Source organism: Trachurus trachurus (genome assembly GCF_905171665.1).
Source record: "Trachurus trachurus genome assembly, chromosome: 14".
NCBI classification, from domain to species: Eukaryota; Metazoa; Chordata; class Actinopteri; order Carangiformes; family Carangidae; genus Trachurus; species Trachurus trachurus.
In genome coordinates this window covers 15,622,175-15,643,434 of record NC_139903.1, presented here as the reverse complement: position 1 = coordinate 15,643,434, position 21,260 = coordinate 15,622,175, and the positions used below count along the sequence as shown (strand labels likewise).

The 21,260-nt window shown below is 41.9% G+C and overlaps 4 protein-coding genes across 5 annotated transcripts; 3 read left to right on the top strand and 1 right to left on the bottom strand.

The window, feature by feature from the left end:
• Nucleotides 1-509: 509 nt before the first annotated feature.
• On the top strand, nt 510-4,022 carry prdx4 (peroxiredoxin 4). The gene is made up of 7 exons (XM_083985923.1): nt 510-832; nt 2,229-2,346; nt 2,451-2,567; nt 2,747-2,869; nt 2,990-3,120; nt 3,255-3,289; nt 3,898-4,022. Exons 1-7 carry the CDS (start codon nt 610-612, stop codon nt 3,946-3,948), a joined length of 798 nt encoding a protein of 265 aa, XP_083842049.1. The 5' UTR covers nt 510-609; the 3' UTR covers nt 3,949-4,022.
• A 1,364-nt stretch (nt 4,023-5,386) lies between these two features.
• LOC310997111 (diamine acetyltransferase 1-like) lies at nt 5,387-7,596 on the top strand. Its single transcript, XM_083986724.1, has 6 exons — nt 5,387-5,725; nt 5,845-5,896; nt 6,008-6,088; nt 6,185-6,286; nt 6,413-6,453; nt 6,543-7,596. Exons 1-6 carry the CDS (start codon nt 5,660-5,662, stop codon nt 6,708-6,710), a joined length of 510 nt encoding a protein of 169 aa, XP_083842850.1. The 5' UTR covers nt 5,387-5,659; the 3' UTR covers nt 6,711-7,596.
• Nucleotides 7,597-7,889: 293 nt separating this feature from the next.
• LOC310997140 (zinc finger Y-chromosomal protein 1) lies at nt 7,890-17,720 on the top strand. Of its 2 annotated transcripts, XM_083986786.1 has the most exons (8): nt 7,890-8,364; nt 10,975-11,071; nt 11,251-11,565; nt 12,798-12,947; nt 13,215-13,343; nt 13,436-13,570; nt 13,740-13,883; nt 14,673-17,720. In XM_083986786.1, exons 2-8 carry the CDS (start codon nt 11,005-11,007, stop codon nt 15,974-15,976), a joined length of 2,244 nt encoding a protein of 747 aa, XP_083842912.1. In that variant the 5' UTR covers nt 7,890-8,364; nt 10,975-11,004; the 3' UTR covers nt 15,977-17,720. The 2 variants fall into 2 exon arrangements, with proteins under 2 accessions (XP_083842912.1, XP_083842913.1); XM_083986787.1 differs by lacking the exon at nt 13,436-13,570 and having other exon boundaries at nt 8,294-8,364; nt 14,673-17,719.
• A 937-nt stretch (nt 17,721-18,657) lies between these two features.
• LOC310997377 (lipocalin) lies at nt 18,658-20,370 on the bottom strand (the record flags this gene model as incomplete). The annotated part of the gene is made up of 5 exons (XM_083987052.1): nt 20,239-20,370; nt 19,292-19,431; nt 19,113-19,192; nt 18,876-18,989; nt 18,658-18,773 (listed from the first exon to the last, which is right to left on the bottom strand). The coding sequence occupies exons 1-5, from the start codon at nt 20,329-20,331 to the stop codon at nt 18,658-18,660; spliced, it is 543 nt and encodes a 180-aa protein (XP_083843178.1). The 5' UTR covers nt 20,332-20,370.
• Nucleotides 20,371-21,260: the final 890 nt, after the last annotated feature.

Here is a 21,260-nt window from a genome sequence, read left to right as displayed (position 1 = left end):
GGGATGTTAAACTCAATTTAGTTCAGGGGCCACAAACAGCACAATTTAATCTCAAGTGGGCCGGACCAGAAAAATAATAACCTTAAAATATATTTTAAAAATTGAGATTTTCCTCTGTTTTAGTACATTAATAAGATGTTTACAGTTACTGAACTATCCTTTTACCAAACACATTATAAACCACCTGAAATTTCTTGATAAAAAATATGTGCAATTTCTAATTTTCACACTTGACAAATTCATCCTGGGGGCCAGATTGGACCCTCTGCAGGGCCGGTTCTGGCCCACGGGCCGCATGTTTGACACCCCGCTGTACATGAAGAGACTGAGGAGAACCTGCAAATATCTGGAGTTCATGGCAGGTGGCAATCATGCATTTACTTATTGGCTGTATTTATGACTAGTTGGTGAAGCAGTGAGCATCAGCAGCTAATTAGCTCCAGGAGGTGGCGGTAATGCAACAACACGAGGACGCCAGCTGCTGCACAACTTGACTGAAGAAGAAGCAGCGGAGGAAGAGGCAGCCTCCTCAACATCCTCCTCCTGACCAGAGGCTGAAACCAAACGCAGCGGCGGCCAGTGGCTACGTGCTCGCAGAGGGACGACACAATGGAGTTTCTTTCCCACACGAGTCTGAAGCAGCAGCAGCTTCTTCTGTGCACCTCTCTCCTCCTCCCGCTCCTTCTCCTCCTCGCCACCTCCTCTGTCACATCTGCAGAGGAAGGTGCGAAAAACTCCCAGTGTCACAACTACGCGGGAGGACACGTCTATCCCGGGGAGGCTTTCCGTGTTCCTGTGTCTGACCATTCCCTGCACCTCAGCAAAGCCAAGAGTGAGTGTCCTCCTTCTCCTCCTCTTCCTCTTGTTTTCACTCACAGCTGCTTTATTGTTTGCTTAATGTTAAATGTGCACTGGTTTCCTGTTGTGGCTCCTCTCCTCTCCTCTTGGTGACAGCTGCTGCAGCCTCATGCAGCTCAGCTCAGCCTGGAGGACAAACTCTGCAGGACTGTGTGTGTCTGCGTGCAGCTTCTGCTCTCTACCGTGTCCCATGTGCAGTAGTTTAATCCATAACCATATGACTTCATATTCAACACTTTAGGCCTTTTACTCTGTATCAGACTTACTAGGACACGTCATTCTCCCTCCCCCTCTCCCCTCACATGGCCCAGCTCCAACACTGGTTCATACAGATTAAAGTGGGTTGGACTAAAATAACAGAAACACTGAGAAGTGAGAAACTATCACAGGCTCACACCAACCTCACCCAGTCATCATCTGTGAGGTCATGTGATATGAAGTGTTGTAAACAAACCTAATAGAGTCAGAGTCAGTTTGTAGTACCTCAGGTCAACACACAGTTTGTCTGTTTGTCACGTGTCGTCATGAGGTGTGAGAATTAAGCCCATGTTTCAGTACCTGAGTGTTTCACTGTGCTACTAATAAAAACTGAGCCAACCACCTCAGGAGAAGAATTGCCATAAAATGAATGATCCCAAATGTGGTAAAGAGGGTTAAGTTTTTTTTTTTTTTTTTTTAAGTAAAATATTAATTATGTATGTCTTTTATTTATCACAACTTTAAATTCACAATTTAAATTATTGTCTTTATCGATCAACATTCATAATGTGTTATTCACTTTTGCCATAAAACATCAGTAGATGGTGAAAACAACAGGTTATAAATTCCCACAGCCAGAGGTCTGGAAGTCTTCAGACAAACAAACCCCTCAGATATTTAGTTTACTGTCATGTGTGACATGAAAGAGAAGCATTAAATATTTATATTTGAGAAGCTGGAAATAACAAGTGTTTGACATAAAACATTAAAAAAACAAAAAACAAAAAACAGGAAATCATTATTTTTTTTAAATGCAGTACATAGAGCTGAAACAGTTAATTAAAAACAATCAAATAAAAAAATGTATTCTCAGGTTCCAGCTTTTAAAATGTGTAATTGTTGCCACTCTTTATTTTATATGATTTATTTTCTAATATTTTGGGGGTTTTGTATAGTTGGCCTAGCAAAACAACTCTATGACCATGAGTTACTGTGTTGTGCTCAGAGTCAGACATTTTATTGACCAAACACTGATCATAAAAATTATCACAATCAAAACAAACAACAGTCTCAAAATGTATGTCCAACTGGATCTGTAATAATATTATAGTTACAGTTTTTTTTTTATCCTAGGTTTATCAATGAAACATTTGTGTGTCTTTCTATTCAAGTTTCAAAGCCTGCTCCACACTGGGAAGGAACAGCTGTTATCAACGGTGAATTCAAGGAGCTGAAGCTGTCGGACTACAAAGGCAAATATGTCGTCTTCTTCTTCTACCCGCTGGATTTGTGAGTAACAGCTGAGGCGCACGCCACTGAATCACCTCATCATTTATATTGTTGGATGCTGCACAGGATACAGAGCACCGGTACATTTTCTGTTTCTTTTGCAGCACGTTCGTCTGCCCCACTGAGATCATTGCCTTCAGCGATCGCGTGCATGAGTTTCAGGCCATCAACACAGAGGTGGTCGCCTGCTCAGTGGATTCACAGTTCACCCACCTGGCCTGGTAAGAGCGCTGTCCCCATTAACCTACGTGATGTCAAGCTTCAGACAAAACCTAATAATTACAGAAGGGTTTAGATGGTGTTACATGATTTTTTTACATTTTTTTTTTACATTTTTCTTTGCCAGTGTTTTAATTATTTTGTGTTTCAGAGCTTCACTCTAAATCTTCTTTTTCAACAGGATCAATACGCCCAGGAAGCAGGGTGGACTTGGACAAATGAAAATCCCTCTGTTGTCAGATCTCACTCACCAGATTGCGAAGGACTACGGAGTCTATCTGGAGGACCAGGGACACACACTTAGGTACACTTTCACTACATCCATTCAGTCTTGTTATATGAGGTGCACAACACACAATGACGTATAACTCTTAACACTCTACATCCTGCTTCAATCTGACCTGTCCAAATGTGTCCATCTCAGGGGACTGTTCATCATCGATAACAAAGGCATCCTGAGGCAGATCACCATGAACGATCTTCCAGTAGGAAGATCTGTGGATGAGACTCTGCGACTTGTCCAGGCCTTCCAGTACACTGACAAGCACGGAGAAGGTACAAGAAGCTCATTGGTTAATTTATAGTTTAACATCTGAAATCTATTCATTGTTGTGGCTACAATGTTGTAATGCAGCAGCAGGGTTTTTGTTTTTTGTTCATCTGAGCTGTTTTTATGTCATTTTTTACAGTGTGTCCAGCAGGATGGAAACCAGGCAGTGACACAGTGAGTATCACATAGATCTTTGGTTACTGTCCTGCACATAATGGAAGATCTCAGTGTGCCATGTATCTGTAGACCAGTCTGCCTCTGTCCAGATAGCAATAACACATTCTGCCCTTGTGTAAGCAACACGCTGTCTGATTTGTAAAAAATAAAATAAAAATAAAGACTTCAGATGCAGATATAAGACAGAAGTTAAGTGAGCTGTGAGTGTTGCCTGAATTAGGATGAAAGGTCTCAGAACAAGCTGCAGAAAAGAGCTATTTCTGGCATTATGGCAAAATACATGAGCAGTGGCAAATACTGCTTCTTAAACATTCAATTCAATTCAATTCAATTTATTTTTAAAATGGGACAATGCGAGTTCATGGACGAAAACAATCGTAAACACGCCGGATTGTAGCCACAGGCTAATTTACATTGTGAAATGGAAAACTAAACAATAACCAGGATACACACAATCTGTCTCGTTTGTTGTCAGGGTTCTACATTAATCAAATTGTGTTTTTTGGTGTGTTGTATATTTTCTGCTGTCTAATGTGATTCTTATCATCAAAATACTTATCATCAAATACTCCCAGTGCACTAATTCAATTCTCTCTTTCCCACAGATCATTCCCGATCCTTCAGGCAAGCTGAAGTATTTTGATAAATCGAACTGATCTGCGTCTCTGTTTACCCAGTCTGTGAAGTCCACCACTTACTGAAAGCCCAAATAAAATGTGTTTTCATAAAATGCTTGTTTGGTTGATTCCCTTGACAGTTTTGGTTCAGTTATAGCACTGCAAGTTTCAAACATGGCATCACACTGGGAATGAACAGCTGTCATTGATGTGAATTCACCCAGCAGCTGCCAGACGGTTAGAACAGCAGCTGATTATAAAGAAGGAAAGAAATGTAAGTATCATCATCAATGTCACAGTATTTGTTGTACTGGTCACAGTGTTTGTTTTAAGTTTTGCTAGAAGGTAAAATGAGTGCTTTACAGAGAGTACACGTCTCACCGGTCTTACCTTGGAAACTCGCCCCAGGCTCTGCCCGTCACGCATGACTCTCCTTAAGCATTTGCTGAAAGAATCAAATAAGTTTGCACTGGAGTTTGTGTGAGAAGCAGCTGCAAATTCTGAGAAAATGCTGCAACATCACTTCACAAAAGTTAGTTAACATCACATCCCTACTTGGTCCTAAATGACAGAGACATAGAGAAATGACTGTGCAGTAAAATAAACACTGGGAAATGCATCAAACAATTCTGCAGGTTGAGCACAGGTACACTGATTATGAGCACTGAACTGTTAGCAAAGAATGCATGACTGACGTTATCAACAATCTGCTTTTTATAATATGATACATATTTATTGACTATATTATGTAACAGGGCCTTGCAAATGCAGGCAGACTATCTAGAGTTGTACTAGAGCTGCAGCTAATGTTTGCAAGTGAGGTTTGTCCTTGAAAAATGTTGTTGAACAGGTCAATCAGATGCAGTTACAGAGTCTCTTTAGAGAACATCATGAAAACACCAACTCTGATCTGTGTCACTAAAAGATATGTTGACATCGCAGCTGCACACCAAACAGTCAAGGGTCAGTGACTCATCGCAGACTATCGAGGTTAATCACAGACAAAGTTTGATGTCATTTAACTGAAAGGTCCGTCACACTAAAACGTCCTCCAGTCACAGCCGAGACTCTGAGCTGCCGATTCAGGAGTTCATCTATCACCGTCTCGTTCCTGGCACAGTTGATAACCTCAATACCAACTTCACTTTCCTTGTTTTCTGTTCCTTGAGGTACAATCCAGCATGAGCACCATGTCGAATGAGCAATAAAGGATTTTCTGTTAAATCTCAGCAGTGCAAACCGTTGCTCCTGTGTTTACAGAGCAAAAGCATATATATACAGTATATACTGTATCTGTGTGGCATCACTGAGGAGCAATTTGTTAAGATTTAAATGTTAAATTTCCTCTTTCACGTATGGGCTCTTCTTTACTCCGGTCCACAGAGAGTTAAGTGCTCTGGTCATGTTTTTTTCCAGGTCTGGTTAATATTTACCTTTTTAACAACATACAAATGAAGTACAGTCATGACAGGGAGATAAGGAGTCAACTGAGAAGAAAAGAAAGAGGATGTAAAGTTGCTCTTTGACCATATATGGATTAATGAGCAAGCTTGCCTCCCCTTGAGATACATAAAAGAGAAGTTACCGAGGCTGTTGTTTCACTCTGTGCGACACAGCCAATGTTTTTCTGCTGGTTTTCCCAATTCATTTATGGGGGGTGAACTCCTGAGGAGCGGATGAAGAAACAAATTTTGCTTTTGTTCACATTCAGAGGACTTGTAAGCAAAGGAAAAAGGGGTAAAAAGAGAAAATGGCCAATTTTATATTACGGACAGCTGAACCCAGAGATGTGCCCGATATCTTGCGACTCATAAAGGTAGGTCAAATGTTCAAGTCTGGTATTTGAGCAAATATATTGTTGCTGTTCTACTATCTGTAATTGTAGTTCTAGTTTAAAGCAAAATGTGTTGGTTTTCTTTCGTTTTTGCGTTTAAGGAACTTGCGAAATTTGAGGAAATGGAGGAGAAGGTTAGGCTGACGGAGAAAGGTACATAGCTCAGTTTAGTCTACACTTATTTTACATTTGTATTTGGTTGGATCTTTATAACAAATGTTCTTGGTTTTAATGTATTCTTAAAAAGTCACATCCCACTTACAGAACTACTTGAAGATGGTTTTGGAGATCATCCGTTTTACCACTGCTTGGTCGCGGAAGTCCCAAAAGAGCAGAGTTCAGATGGTAAGAGCGAATCTCTGATACAAAGCACTTCACAATCCGAGAGTCACATTTCCCCCCCAATTTCCTTAAAGCTCAACTTTTTGTGTTTCCAAACAGGCTACACTGTGATTGGCTTTGCCATGTACTACTTCACATATGACCCATGGATTGGAAAGCTGCTGTACTTGGAAGACTTCTATGTCATGCAGGACTTCAGAGGTAAGGCTGTTGCCATGTGCTGTTATGTGATGGTGGTAAAGGTTAATAAGTTGCAGCCTTAAGGTTTCGTAATGAGGGTCATTTCATATAAACTAATTGCACCCTGTACATTTAATCTTGCACCAGGTCTTGGCATCGGATCACAAATCCTGAAGGATTTAAGTGAGGTACGGTTAAAGCTTCTTTGCAGAGAAATTTCAGCTGTGTTCAGTTATCGTCCTGTAATTAAAATTCATTTTGTTTTTCCTCTCCCTAGACGGCCGTGAAGACTCGGTGCAGCAGCATGCACTTCATCGTAGCAGAAAACAACACAAAGTCCATTGAGTTCTACAAGCGAAGAGGAGCAGCTGACCTCTCCTCTGAAGAGGGCTGGCGTCTCTTTGAGATTGAAAAGGACGATCTGCTGAAAATGTCTGCCAAGTAGAGTTTGCAGCTAATTGACGTGTACTGACTGTTGGTGATGTTTTGTTTGGCCAGTGATTTGACTCCCAGATTTATCAATCAGCTGTTACCTTTGATAATAAACTGCGTTTGCCAATTTCAGTTAATCTAAAATTAAAATTTATACTAATTAGTGAATGAAAATTGAACTTTGAGAATAGCTATGCTTTTACTACTGCAAACATTGTTTAATCTGAATGATTTTTTACACTCCTGTAAATGTAAAATTCTACATAGATTTGAGAAAAGTTACAAAAATGAAAAAAATATTATTTCATGATTTTCTTACTTTTATCTTGTAACTAAAGTTTGCAGATGGTGTGTTTTTGTTTTGCATTGTCATCACAACAAATGCATTATTAAATAACTTCTGAAATAAAGAGTGACTCTTGGATTGTAGTATTGCAAATATATACATATTGTAGTATAGAGAAAGTCATTACCCTAGAGTCATTACCCTAAAGTTTTCAGATGTTTTGATTAAGTAGCAAGACCATATGTAAAGGTAGCCTACTCTGTATCGCAAGTAAAACACATGTGTTGAAAATGATCCTCAATTAATTTTTAAAGTTTGTCAGCAAAACAGTCCCTGTAATTGTTATAATGTTGTGTGTAATAAAATTCTGGATTATTAGGCTACTGCTGATGCATTAATGTTGAAGTTACATTTTAACAGGAACAAACTTGTTTACATGTAGTTGATTTAATCAAAGTATCAAACATATGTACTATTGTGTGTTATCACAAAGCTATTACTTTGTATAGCTTACATATGAATTAGTGAAGTTAATATAGTCACAAAATAACATTGATATGTTCCTCTGAGATGTGGAAAAATCAAATTGTGCTTGAGTAAATATATTCTTGTACCTAAAAAAAAACTGTGGATTTATTATTTTTTTTATTTTTACCCTTGCATCAAAAGTTTTCATAATCTTCCTCAGAACTTTCTAATTATTTTTGCTTGTTAAAGTTGTGATAAAGTTATATAAATCAAAGCAGCTCAATTGTCTGTGCATCCAGAGGTTGAATGACAGTGATACAGTAATGGTGTCTTCCATTAATAACTAGTGGGCGGTTTGTTTAAATGTTGGATGCTACGAGTGGAGGTCATAGTTTAATCACCTTTCATTGACCACCTCAGTCACCGCTGCCTGTGAGAGTCTGCAGTGTGCGGGGGAACTGAAGCAGTCCTCTGCCTCTTACTATAGTCACACCATCCTCGGAGCATGAACTAATTATAATTAACACTGCAGCAGCGGCGGCGGCGGCACGGTTTGACAAAGCCCTGTTGAACAGTAGTAGTCTTCAGATCATGGCCTGTTGGTTCCTGCCGGTGTGATTTCCACCGCAACTCTTCCGCATTTTCCTGCCGCTCTCGGGCTGTGACGTGTCGTGCTGACGGCGGCCTCGGAGCTGGAGGAGCGGGGGGCTGTAGCATGACAAGATCTGGCTCCAGACGTCCTGCTTTGCTTTCAGCGGAGCTCCAGAAACAACCCCTAACCCCTCCTTCTCTGCTCCTCTCCGGCCCGCCCAAATAACACAAAATTCCCGACTGAATCCTGCCCGAGTCTGGGGGAACAGGCGGCCTGGGAAGCCGAGGAGCGGACGGAGGCCATCCCTGCAGCACGAATCTGGTACGCGGGACTTTTTTTTTTTTTAGTTTTCGCTCCGCCCGTTTGCAGAGCCATGTTTGCATCTGTGCTCGTCCACCGCTCTTTGTTGTTGCATGCAATGTAGCGTTTGAATTTATTTCTTTATTCTCACCGAGAGAGGCCGCAAAGGGCTGGGCCTTTTCTTCTCAGGCCCAGGCCCTCTATTGATAGAGGCCGTGATTGGCAATTCAGGGCCTGTCCGGTTAGCTAACCAGCTCTGCCCGGTAAAGGGGCTTTGTGTGTCCGCTGCTCGTCACCGATGGCCGCCGTTTCTAACGGATTAGAACGCCGGGAACTCGGTTTAGCTCCAGCGGCAGCGCAGGTAACGTCTCTCAGCAACGGGGGGTGATTTTGAGTTGGTGTTGGAATTAGCATCCGTTCAGAACCTATGCTAACAAAATGGCGGATGCTGGTGTGATGAAAATCGGTTGTAGAGAAGGAGTGTGCTTGTAGCCCTCCTCCGGTTTAGCCACATTAGTGCAGACCTAACGCAACCTCCCCCCTTTATTTTTTCCCCTTTACTACGTTTAATCTCTCTCTTGCTCGTCTCTCGGTGCATTTATCTGTTGGGTATTTACATGTGTGGGCAGTCGGGCTTTGCTTTGCGGTTTATTCGGCGCTAACGGTTCTTCAGTGGTCAGTTGAAGACATTGCCGTTAATCATCCCGACGGCTTTGACGCTGTGTATAGTGTTGTTGCATGAATGAGATGCTAGGTCGCGGAGGTTTTTAAACGTGTGTTTCCAGCCTGCTTGTGTTACTGTGTAGTGAATGATCCCCGCATCCCCACACAGACACACCGTTGTCATCTTATGCTTCTTCTTTTTTTTTCACCTAGAGGTGGGGGATGGTACACTCAGTGGAAATTAAATGGCACCCCGGCTGCATCGTCCACACCACTGTTTACATCTCTGTGCCCCCCACTCCCCCTCCACCTGGTTGTATGACAGCGAGGCTCCTGTCGCACATTGTCTCCCCTGCATCCATGTGATAGATGTGCTGTGTTGTGTTGTCTGGGGGGGAAATGTGTTACTTGATACAGGTAGCTGAAGTAGTGATGATGCAGTCTTGGCAGTTGTGCCACTGGTCATTTAATCAGTTTACTTCCTTTGCCGCAGACACAAGGCAACAATGCATACATTGATTCTGTAATAAGTGATTTAATTTGGTTACTGATCTTTATCTACCCTCCAACATTTTGGTCACTTCTTCACAGTGAGTGCAGTCAAGTAAACTTGTCTAGTTTGTAATGTAATGTGAAAACCACCACAGAGAAACTGGTTCTGCGGCTTCATGTAAGACGGAGCAGTTTGTTGGACTTCAGGAATAGCACGTTATAATGGTTAGGTGTTATTTATTGATCTGTGTCTTTTATTAGTTTTCACACAAACAATATAACAACCATAGTCCAGGCGGCATCAGATGGGAAGTCTGTGCCATGCACGACAGAAGCAGAGCGGTCTGTCACATCATCTAAGGAAGACAAATTCACAATTCTGCTTCTTCACACATATGCAGCACAACATCATCACACATGCCAAAATGCACAAATATATGAATCAACGCAAACAAACCAACAATTTCATCTAGAAAAAAAAGGCGGGAGGCCATGTCACAGAAAACAGAATATACACAACAACAACAACAACAACAAAAGGACATTCCCAGAAGTTGTATGTCTGTACTGCACAACATTATTTACACCTCAGCACTTATCCATCATAAATAGTGCATCCCAGTAACAAATAATGTGAATCAAAATGTAATCAAAATACAACAATGGTTGTTTGTGTAGTACCACTATAATCCAGGAGGAATAGGGGCCAAATTTTACAGAATATCTTGATCATACACTTGGATCTGTATGACAATTATTCTGGGCATGTGTTAATAGCCCTGCTGTTGCCAGAGGTTTGCAGTCTGTCCATTCAAGCAGCATTGTGTTTCTTATATATAGGAGGAAGTAATTGTTCAGGCAGCAGTAGTTGTGCAACATCATCCCAGTTTTCTCTCCATCATGTAATTCACATTATATGAAATTGACCACACTGAGACACACTGCATGCGTTTCTTTAATAAGCAAAAGTAAACAAGCTCATTGTAGCTTTTCTTTGGTGCATCCGACAAATAAATGTACCTAACTATCTGTGGGTTGACTGAGTAGAGGTTGATTTGTGTGATGTGATTCACATAAAGATTATATAGTTTTAAATCACAATAATAACCTTGAACACATGATTTTTATTTATTTTATTTTTTTATTTCCTTGTGTGGGGGTGGATTAATTCACTTGAGGTTCATTGCTCTAGTGCACACATCACAAGACACATATCAACACATATTACTACACTGCTAATAGGCCTACATCGTGTGTGTGAGGAAACGGTCTGCAGTGCATTTGTCCAGTCAACTGTGTAAGCACAAAAGAAAAGAACCACTTAATTTACATGACATAATGTGAGAGGATGTGATATATTTGTAACAGTAACATGGTCAATAACTAATCAATGAATGTCTGACATTGCTGGGGTTTTATGATTCTTCTTTTATTTAACAACTTTGCTCACCACAGACTTTCATCCTCTGCTTTCAGCTGTCCAGTAACAAATGCAGTGCAAGGACAATGGATGAGGATGTCACCAGGCTTGCAATACATTCTGAGGAGCCTAAAATAATCTTACACGGATCGGGTAATTAGCCATCCTTATATCGTGCTTCTTCTTTTTTTTTTTTTTTTATTACATCAAGAATGATTGTGGGTGTAGGTGAGATGTGATAAGCGTGGTTTTGAGATGTGAGCAACAACATCAGGCCACAGTGCAGATACAGATGCTCTCGAGGTTTAACCGGGTTGTCCTGCTTCTTCCAGATGAGGGTGGTGCCGGCGGGCAGGAGTTTGTTGTGGAGCTTCAAGAGACTGTGTTGGTGTCAGAAGGCGAGGGGGAAGGCATGGCGGTTCACAGATTTGCCCCAGACGAGCTCGTCATCCAGGATGCCGTTGAGGATGTGGTGTCTGAGTACGTGCACTGCGACGAGGACGAAGATGTCGCCGTAGAGACCTGCGTGATGGCTCTGGAGGGCGAGGAGGAAGGTGTTGCCATGGGAGACATCCCTGAAGATGGGCTGGACCCAGAGCAGCAGGAGGATGACCAGGACGGCTGTGGAGATTATCTGATGATATCCTGTAAGTTTACTTCTCTGCAGCGCTGGGATTGGATTTTAATGTTAAATGTGCAATTATTGTGAAATGACCTGCTTCAGTCGTGTGTTTTGTGTTTTGTTGTGTATTGCTACCCACTCACACTAGCTGGCACTGACCGTTAGTGTTGTAAATAAGCTGCTGAAATGCAGTTAGTTCCTCCTCTGGTGTTCTTGGCAGTGATCACAGGTGCATTATCACCTGAGATCATGTTGTGTCTTAAACTTGAAATGGATTCAAAATAATACATGTGAACGGATAGACAGATTTGAGTGTGAACTGTGTTTACATGGCACAATTTTAAAAAGTGCTTGTATTGGATTTATAAAGGTATAAGGTTACTGTGTCAGAGACGATGATTTTTGTCTTTCCACTTAAAGTTTTGTTAGTTAATGAATGTATTTTATTTTTACATCAAGGGCAGCGATCTTTAATTAATGTTAAGTCAAGGTGTCAGATTTAGCCAGAACCTCATCTTCAGTTTCTGGGAAGGTTGAGAGGTTACAGTATTTTTCAGTGAAGAAGTGTTGTTGACACATTGGTAACACTGTCAAGTCCCCTCGCTGCTGTGGTGAAGCTACTTCAGCAAATGAATGTGAAACATCTGTGATGAGTGGACACAGAATTAGCACAATAAGTCAGTCTCTTTCTTTTTGGAATAACTGCAGCAGTGCCGACTGCTCCACTAGTGCTACTGAAATGAAATCGACTGTCATTACCATTTAGTGATATAATAACATGGTAATATTATCTGGAGTCGGTGTGCGCAGGCTTTTGATTTGACATTTACTGAGTATTTAGACAAATGTATTAACTGAGATTGGGCTCAATATGTGTAGATATACCGGTAGTATGGGAAATTATACAATTAATTCCAGACTGAATATAAATATACATGAAGCACTCATGTTGGCATGTTATAACAATACTTTATTAATCGGACATTCAGGTGTTACAACAGATAGTAAAAGCAGATAATAAAAGAAAGAAAAGCATATAATCAAAAGAATAATTAAAGTTATAAATAGTTATATACAAATATTAAAAACACCACGGTTGTTAAAAAAAAAAGCAGATTGATATAGTGTTTGAAGCCAAGGCCTCACTTATTTGAGGCTGCTGTTGTACATCCTGATGTCAGAACTGACACTGTCACAAGCTCGAACACCTTGAATCAAATATGGTGTTTGTATGTTTGTGTGTGTGTGTCTCACTAGTGGACGAAGCCGGTAAAATGGTGTCTGAGGACGGAACGGAGGTAACAGTGGAGGGAGCTGTGGAGGACCAGGAAGTGGAGAAGGATGAGGATGGGCAGGAGGTGATCAAGGTGTACATCTTCAAGGCTGATTCAGGAGAGGATGATATGGGTGAGTCACAGTGAACCTTCAGCCCTGAATTACAAGTAGTAGTGATTGCCTCTATTAGATGTCTCTGTTACATCAACCACAAAGTGCATATAATCATTTCTTTTATCTTGCAAAACATTTTTTTGTAAATGGTCATTTCGGATTAGAAAAACAGTCTCTTTTTAAAGGTCATTGACAAGTTGTGGTAGTTCATTGTTTGCAGTTTGAGGGCTAACATTTGCATCAAAGGTGTAAGGATTAAATTTTTTTTCTTCTTTAATTCTGCAGGAGAATCGGTTGACATCAGCGATGGAGACACGGAGAGCGTGGCGTTAACGGAGTCTTCAGGCCAAACGCTCAGAGAGAAGATGGTCTACATGTCCGTCGGGGATTCTCATCACAATCAAGGAAACCACGGTGAGTCGCCGACGCCTGACGAGCGGGGGCCACTGTCATGAAACTAAACGTCAGAAGTGTTTTGGTTTTGTACATGTTGGGCTCATCTACAGGTGGGTCGAAGGTGACTGATGAGGTTTATATGGAGGTGGTGGTAGGAGGCGAAGAGCCAGTAACTCACGACCGCTCGTATGACAGTGTGTCTCTAAGCAAGGACTTCATGCCTGTGGCCTGGGCAGCTGCTTATGGTCAGCACCCCCTGTCTATTAAATTGCTTTTAAAAACAACACTTGAAGCCTGTGCAGCAACCAGGCCTCTGAGTGTCTCAGCTTTAAGCTTTGCAAGATGCTGCTTTTGGTTTGTTTGTTTTTGTTTTGTGTTTTTTGCGGTAAAGACACATCGTTGTTCCTCTCACAGGTGCGGAGGACAGCGAGAGTTGTGAAAATCGCAACGGTGCAGCCAGCGCACTGCTGCACATCGACGAGTCGGACGGGGTCGACGAAATCAACCGACAACGCAACAAGAGCAAGAGACGGTCGGAGCCTCGGCAGGTGCAGACAGGTAAGAGCAACACAGAGGATGGGGAACAAGAGGAAAAGAAACAAGATCAAGAGGAAATAAACACTAGGTGTGATCACAGTGCAAAATGATTTGAAAGAAAAACAGAAAATTTAGTTCACTTGTGTTTTCTTCTGAGTGGTCAAAGATTAACAGCTGCCATTTGTTTGGTTATTTGCCCCTTTTGTCGAGCAGTACCACTTCCCGCTGCTGATTACACAGGAGGCTGTATTGACACAGTGTGACCATGTAGTGGTGTGTCAGCAAGGCTGCGTACCAGCACAACATGTTCAGATGTTTCTCTCCAGACGCTCTCAGTTAAACTTATCTAACGTCCTTGGCACAGGCTTATCAGCACTTTATTGTCTGTACCTCCCTGACAGTTGCATCTTGTGGGCAAGTTGTTTATAAATTACCACTTTAATGTTATACATCAACATAAGCTTCTAATATTGAGGACTTGTTTTTGTGCCACACTGCACATTTAAAATGTTTCTGTTTTTAGTTTTTTTTTAGATTCCCTAAACCTACATGGTATCTATATATCATTCAAGATATTTTTATTCCCACATGTGAAGCCATGGCAGTTACAGAACAATGATAACCTCACTGTTTCCTTGTTTCCCTACAAGGATCAAGAATTGATTACGTGAGCAGTGATAATTATTAATATCTAGATTAAATCGACCATTAATATCAGTTGTTTGTATTAGGATTGTTTTGTGTGTTGAATATGTGGTATGTGGATTTAAACACTGTGATTGAAGCTGTCATCTCCTCCTCCCTCTCCAGCCATCATCATCGGTCCGTATGGTCAGCCACTGACAGTTTACCCCTGCATGCTCTGCGGTAAGAAGTTCAAGTCACGGGGCTTCCTGAAACGCCACACCAAGAACCACCACCAGGACGTTCTGACCAGGAAAAAGTACCAATGTACAGACTGTGACTTCACCACCAACAAGAAAGCCAGCCTCCACAACCACATGGAGATGCACGCTCTGAGCAGCAAGGCTCCCTTCGAGTGCGAAATGTGCGGGAAGGAGTTCCACCAGCAGTCGGCGCTGTTCTCCCACAGACTGCAGCACCACCACCGGGAGCCCAAGAACCAGCCGCCCCCGCCGCCCACCAAGATGCATAAATGCAAGTTCTGCGATTATGAAACTGCTGAGCAAGGGCTGCTCAATCGGCACTTGTTGGCTGTCCACAGTAAAAGCTTCCCCCACATCTGCGTGGAATGCGGGAAAGGCTTCAGGCATCCTTCGGAGCTGAAGAAACACATGCGCACGCACACGGGCGAGAAGCCGTACTCCTGCCTGTACTGCGACTACAAGTCGGCCGATTCCTCCAATCTCAAGACGCACATCAAGACCAAGCATAGCAAAGAGATGCCATACAAATGCGAGCGCTGCTTCCAGACCTTCGCCGAGGAGGAGGAGCTGATGCAGCACGGACTAACTCACGAGGAGAATAAGACCCACCATTGTGCCCACTGTGATCACAAAAGTTCCAACTCCAGTGACCTGAAACGCCATATCATATCTGTTCACACCAAGGACTACCCACACAAATGTGCTGTCTGTGGGAAAGGCTTCCACCGGCCGTCTGAACTCAAGAAGCACTCGGTCTCCCACCGCACCAAGAAACTCCACCAGTGCCGGCACTGCAACTTTAAAATTGCAGACCCTTTTGTTCTCAGTCGCCATATCTTGTCTGTCCACACAAAGGAGCAACAGGCTTCTTCTCCCGAAAAGAGCGAGGGTAAGAGGACAGAGACGCACACTCCCGTAGTGACGCCTAAAAAGTCTGCACCCAGCGGGTCGGCCGCCGCCGGTCCTCCCGCTAGAGTCAGTGCAGCCAGCCTAGCCAGCAGCGTGACTGTCGTTATCGGCAAAGGACAGAAAGAACGGAGAATCTACCAGTGCCAGTACTGTGACTACAGCACCGGGGACGCTTCGGGGTTCAAGCGGCACGTGATCTCCATCCACACGAAAGACTATCCGCACCGCTGCGAGATTTGTTCGAAAGGCTTCCGGCGACCATCGGAGAAGAACCAGCATATCATGCGTCACCACAAGGACGTGGTGCAGGCGGAGTGACTCTGACCGAGCCAAATACTGTGCCACAGCAAAGAACAATGTCGAAGCAAACCATCACACCCCCCAATCACTGCACCCCTCAGCACAGCACCTCTCACACTGAAATAACGTGGTGCGTGTTCGTGCTGCACTTAGTCCGTTCTGTTGTTTTGCTCTTTTTTTTTTCTTTTCTTTTTTTTTTGATAGCCTAATGTTTGTTCGGAAATGTATACACATGTACATAACATTAATGCTCCGTCAAGAGTTAGCAACAGAACCCCCTCTGTAGACTTGCACTTTTAACTGCATGTCCCTTTGCTGGTGACAGTGTGCATGGCAGATTGTGCGGATGTCTCTTTGTAGATACACATTTCTTTTGATTTTTGCAGGCAGCAATCAGTTCTCAGTCACAATGGTCCTAATTATTTGTCTCAAAAACTGAAGTGTAGTTTGCAAAACGTTTGCATCATTTTGTTGAAATGTACTAAATGCAGCAGTTAAGGATTAGCAACCTGTTTCCCAGTAGCACTTGCCATCTTGGTTTAAAAAAAAAAAATCATGATAAATGCAGTACTCAATTCATGTATGGTAACCGTGAGTGTGAGAGAAAGAGAAAGAGAGAGAGATGGTGACAAAGAGAGAGTGACAAAAAAAGCATCTGTTGTGCTTCCTGGTGCTCTGAACCCCACCACTCTGTAACATAATGCTTTTTGTTGTGTTAACAAAAACACAGAAACACACGGACGGTGGCGTACAGCACCGAGAGGAGAGGGGAAAAACAAAAAAAACAAACAATCATTCTTAGTTTTGTCAGCAGGGGGCTGCCATACGTCGAATTAACACAGAATACACAGTAAAAGTAGTGGTTGTGTCATGGTAGTGAATAAAAGTTCACATATGCACCTGTGTCACACTGCGGTCATCACACACCGTCACTGGATTATCTCACACACACACACACACACACACACACGTCGTGTCTGATGTTTCCGTTTTGAGTTGCTCAGTGTTTTTTGCTGTAAGTTGCTCAGAACATACCCCCACCCCACCCCCGCCCGAAGCAGCAGAGGTGAAACACTGGCTCACAGTATTTTTTTTAAATCTACTAATGCTACCTGCAGAGTGAAATCCCATGAATTTGAAACGGTGATTTATGCGATGATGAGGAGAAAAATGTTTAGTTTTCGACCTTATTACTGATGACAAGCTGTTCGTACAGATGGTTTCTTTATCTATGAACAAACCTGTATTTCATATGAATTGAGAATAATCCATAAGCATCAGTATGAAACAATACTGACTGGTTTTAAAAGAAAAAAAATCTGTGTCTCATTATAACCCTCTGGCCTGATTAGGACTCATACAGTATATCTGGTGCTCCTGTTACCAACCTATGGACTGAACTCTTTACTTTGGCCAACACAGATGTACTTTTGCCAGTAGGAAGGGAAAATGTATATCTTTTTAGATGCAACTTCAGAAGACAGGTGCTGGTGGTGTACTTGTACTATGGCTTTTTACATTTTTGTTATCACCGGTGATCATTTCTGTTTTTATATTTATTTCATTTACAAGTTGTTGTATAGTTAAGTGTAACTAGACTTCTATGGGACGTAAATTATTGTTTTGTATACAAATCTGTACAAAGCGTGTAGATGTAAACACTTGATAAAAAGGAAATCTGAACTGTGTTGTTATGGATGTACTTCAACGTATTTGTTAAAAAAGGTAATAAAAGCAAAGTATTTTAGCTCTTTGTCTTTTAGTTGATCACATTCAGCTCAGAACAGCTTCAGTCTGAGTTTTAAAGGTGCCCTGTGGAGTTTTGATACACAATAACAACATTTCATGTCCTTAAGTTCTGACAAATGTTTTATATTCAGGGTTTTTTCCTCCAGTCATAAATTCTCAAAACCTGAATTGTTTACATCCATGTGTTGGAGCTTCTTATTTCCTGCCTGTGTAGCTGAATGTCTTTGAACGTCACACCCGACTTGTGTCCATGTCTCCATGCACGAGCCTGATGATGAAACAGCAGCCCATACATGGAGAGAAAAGAAAAACAACAACTCCACATGCTTCTACACTGCAGGACAGAAACGCCACAGGGAACCTCAGAGACGAGTATGTACAAGCATGGTTTTGTGATATCAGTTGTGGTTCAGTATAATGTGTAATGTGGATACTTGAAGCCTCCAGTGCGCGCACACTTAAACTTTTTTATGAAATAAACAATATTGTATACTCATAGATCCTGGATTTTTCAAGAAAAGAAAACGTTTTTTTTAACCAGGTAGTTGATTTTTTGTTTTGCAGAAAAATTATCACCGGCACAGTGTTTCCAGGCAGAGTGTTTTATATGAACAGGATACGTCTGCAGAGGATCTTTAAAGATGGTGCTGAGGTACAAAAGCAAAGTATTGCATCTATTACATCATGTTTAATGGCATCAGATATTTTCTTAATGCAACAGTTGAAAGAGAGAAGTGAACATAAGGTATTTTCTCAGTTGTTGATAGATGTAGGGATTCACAATAATGCTGAAGCTCTTCAGACGCCATCACTGACATGATGACCAGGAAAGAGACTTAGGCAGGTGGACACTCGGCTAGAGATGGGACAGAAGAGAGGAGTTAAAGTGAGAGATGATATTCGTATTAACACTTTTTTTTCTCCTTTAAATTATTTAAAATAAAATTAAATCAGAAAAAAATACCATTTTTTGGAAGGACAGCGATATTTTCAGGCAGGATCCCTGTCTCCAGGGAGAACTGCCTGAACTTCTCCATCAGATCAGCGCTGAGATCCTCTCCACGACCTGTTGTCACACGCACACACACACACCACATTGTGTTAATCTGCTGCACAAGTTTAACATGGACTGAACAAATTGTCGCATCACAACAAGTCTCGACTTTACCGTAAAGTTTGTTGACCACGGTGACGTCGCTGCCCTTGGTCTTGATGGTGTGAATCAGAGCGTAGTCGTCGTACTTGACGTCGACCATGCGCATGTCGTTCATGTTGCCCCAGCCTGTCCACAGGGAGGAGGAGGAGAGATGCGATCATGTCAAAGCAGAAAAACACACACACACACACACGCGTGGTTTAATTGTGAGTGTGTTGCACGGTGTCTGCGCTTTAAAGGTGGACTCACGCTCACTTGCGTATGTGAACTTCCCGGGCACATCGCTCTTCTTGGCCAGGTTGTTCATCCTCCAGCAAGAGCCGTCATTTCTGCAAAGACATCCGTCAAATATTAGTTTTCCATCTTCCATCACTTTTTTTTTTTTTTTGTTTACTCTCCTTTCTCCTTGTGTGTCCTTTTGCACTCACGAGAGGCTGGCGTATGACATGTCCAGGTCCCCATCAGCAGTCGGGTTCAACATGGTGGTGCCCATCTTCATGCTGGCTCTGCGCTGGGTGAACCACTGGGCATTAGTGGCAAATCCAATCAGGTACCACTTTCCTGCCACCTGCGGGTACACAAGGCAGAATAAAGCCATGTTTAACTTACACTGTGACCTCCTTTTACACAATGTTTCAGGTAATAACCAGGAGCAGGTGCAGAGGATGAAGACCTGAGGATCTTTGTTTTATATTAATAATCAATTTATGTCTTCAATCTCAGTGTGTGGTGTGTTTGCACCGTTCAGTATATCAATCTGTTCCTGCTGCTTCTCACTCTGTTACTAAAAAAGGAGACAGATCTACTGAAGCTCTCTTATCTATTTAATCCAGTGTGGCCATCCATCCTATTAACACATTTAGATTTTTACAAACATTTCCTGAGAAGAAATTATATTTCATCTTTTTAAAAAAGTTGATTTCTCACTTCTTTTTTTTTTTTTTTTTTTTTACCATTAATCCCATGTTTCTTTATGCAAAAATGATGCAAATATACAACAAATTTAAGTAGACAACTGCTTAAAGTGACGGAATATTATGGAATTCCAAACAAATATATCAATCAACGTCAAATAATCTTACATCTACCTATTTTTAGCTAATTCTACGTTTGCCTTCAAGTGTTTAATATCTTTAAATTTTTCTTTGTGCTCTTGACATCATTAAAAATGAGCATCGACCGTAATTAATTAATTAATTAAGAATTTTGGATATTTCACATGCTACTACAGATCCTGAAATCTCAAACAACAAAATCTCTTCTCTTCTGCCACATCTGGCTGCAGCTGACCCAAATGTGAGGTTTAAATCGTAAAAAAAAAGAAAAAAAAAGCTATATTCTAACTAATATAAAATTACATGGTAGTGTGTCTTACCGCCTGTAAGTTGAAGTCTGCCTGCGGCATGATTTCAGAAGAAACAGTGAGGGAGCAGAGCAGAGCTCCCAGCACTGTCAGCAGCAGAGTCATAGTCACTGAGGAGCAGAGTCAGGATGAGGGAGAGGAGCGTGGATGAAGATCTGGAGGTCTGTTGTCGAACAACCCTTTATATAGGGGAGCACGGCGTTACCTTTTCCCTCCCAGCCAATACACACACACACACACACACACACGCACCCTGGAGCTGGGATGGGTTCAAACACGTGAAGCTTCAGACAAACAGACACAGTCCCGCAGCCACAAGGTAAGCTTTTAGTCCTGCCAGGGTAGCAGTCAATCAACCGTATGAAAGGGGAATGCATGTGAGTGGATGGGCAGGAGCAACATGCCAAGAAATGACATAACCTCAACATAACAGTGCACAGAGGAGAAACGATGCCTGTCACATCGTCGGGGTTGGAAAGCTCAGATTTTTTGATAATGCTGTTTCATTATGCAGCTTCACACATGTGAGCGTGTGCTTTAAAAAATAAAAGAGCAGGAACCCAAAGTGGTAAACAAAGCTGTGGCTGCCCTCCAGTGCTTTCTGTGGCACAGACTACAGAATCAAATTCAACCGTCAGCAGTTGCGATAGTAAAACAAGTGACAACACAAATGCCCTTGCAGATTGGATTCCTAATCATGCAACACCATGTGGTGAAGTGAAACGCTCTCCTGGGAAACTGCAGCGTCTCTTTTATGGGTTTACAGTCGATTAAAACTTGGTGTAAACCTCCAGTTAATAAAAGGACAAACAAACAAACAACATCACAGTCTCATCTACAGTCACTGCTCTTGAACTTTTCATAACATCACATGATCTTCATCAGTAGATTGAGATAAACTGGGGTAGTAGGTTATGACAGCTGACAAAATGGAGGTAAAACTTGAGTATTATTTTACATCATGTGCTGATAAAAATGACTGAAAGCACAAGAACAGCCGAGCTGCTAAATGGAGCTTGACGCAAGTTTGTTTC

What these genes read in the sequence shown, in the direction of transcription:
- LOC310997140 (XM_083986786.1), top strand. Translation starts at nt 11,005, where the DNA reads ATGGATGAGGATGTCACCAGGCTTGCAATACATTCTGAGGAGCCTAAA. An exon ending in TTCAGGAGAGGATGATATGG is followed by an intron (nt 12,948 to 13,214) that starts GTGAGTCACAGT and finishes TTAATTCTGCAG; the next exon opens with GAGAATCGGTTGACATCAGC. An exon ending in TCACAATCAAGGAAACCACG is followed by an intron (nt 13,344 to 13,435) that starts GTGAGTCGCCGA and finishes GCTCATCTACAG; the next exon opens with GTGGGTCGAAGGTGACTGAT.
- prdx4 (XM_083985923.1), top strand. Translation starts at nt 610, where the DNA reads ATGGAGTTTCTTTCCCACACGAGTCTGAAGCAGCAGCAGCTTCTTCTG. An exon ending in GCACCTCAGCAAAGCCAAGA is followed by an intron (nt 833 to 2,228) that starts GTGAGTGTCCTC and finishes TTTCTATTCAAG; the next exon opens with TTTCAAAGCCTGCTCCACAC. An exon ending in CACTGACAAGCACGGAGAAG is followed by an intron (nt 3,121 to 3,254) that starts GTACAAGAAGCT and finishes CATTTTTTACAG; the next exon opens with TGTGTCCAGCAGGATGGAAA.
- LOC310997111 (XM_083986724.1), top strand. Translation starts at nt 5,660, where the DNA reads ATGGCCAATTTTATATTACGGACAGCTGAACCCAGAGATGTGCCCGAT. An exon ending in AAAAGAGCAGAGTTCAGATG is followed by an intron (nt 6,089 to 6,184) that starts GTAAGAGCGAAT and finishes GTTTCCAAACAG; the next exon opens with GCTACACTGTGATTGGCTTT. An exon ending in TCCTGAAGGATTTAAGTGAG is followed by an intron (nt 6,454 to 6,542) that starts GTACGGTTAAAG and finishes TCCTCTCCCTAG; the next exon opens with ACGGCCGTGAAGACTCGGTG.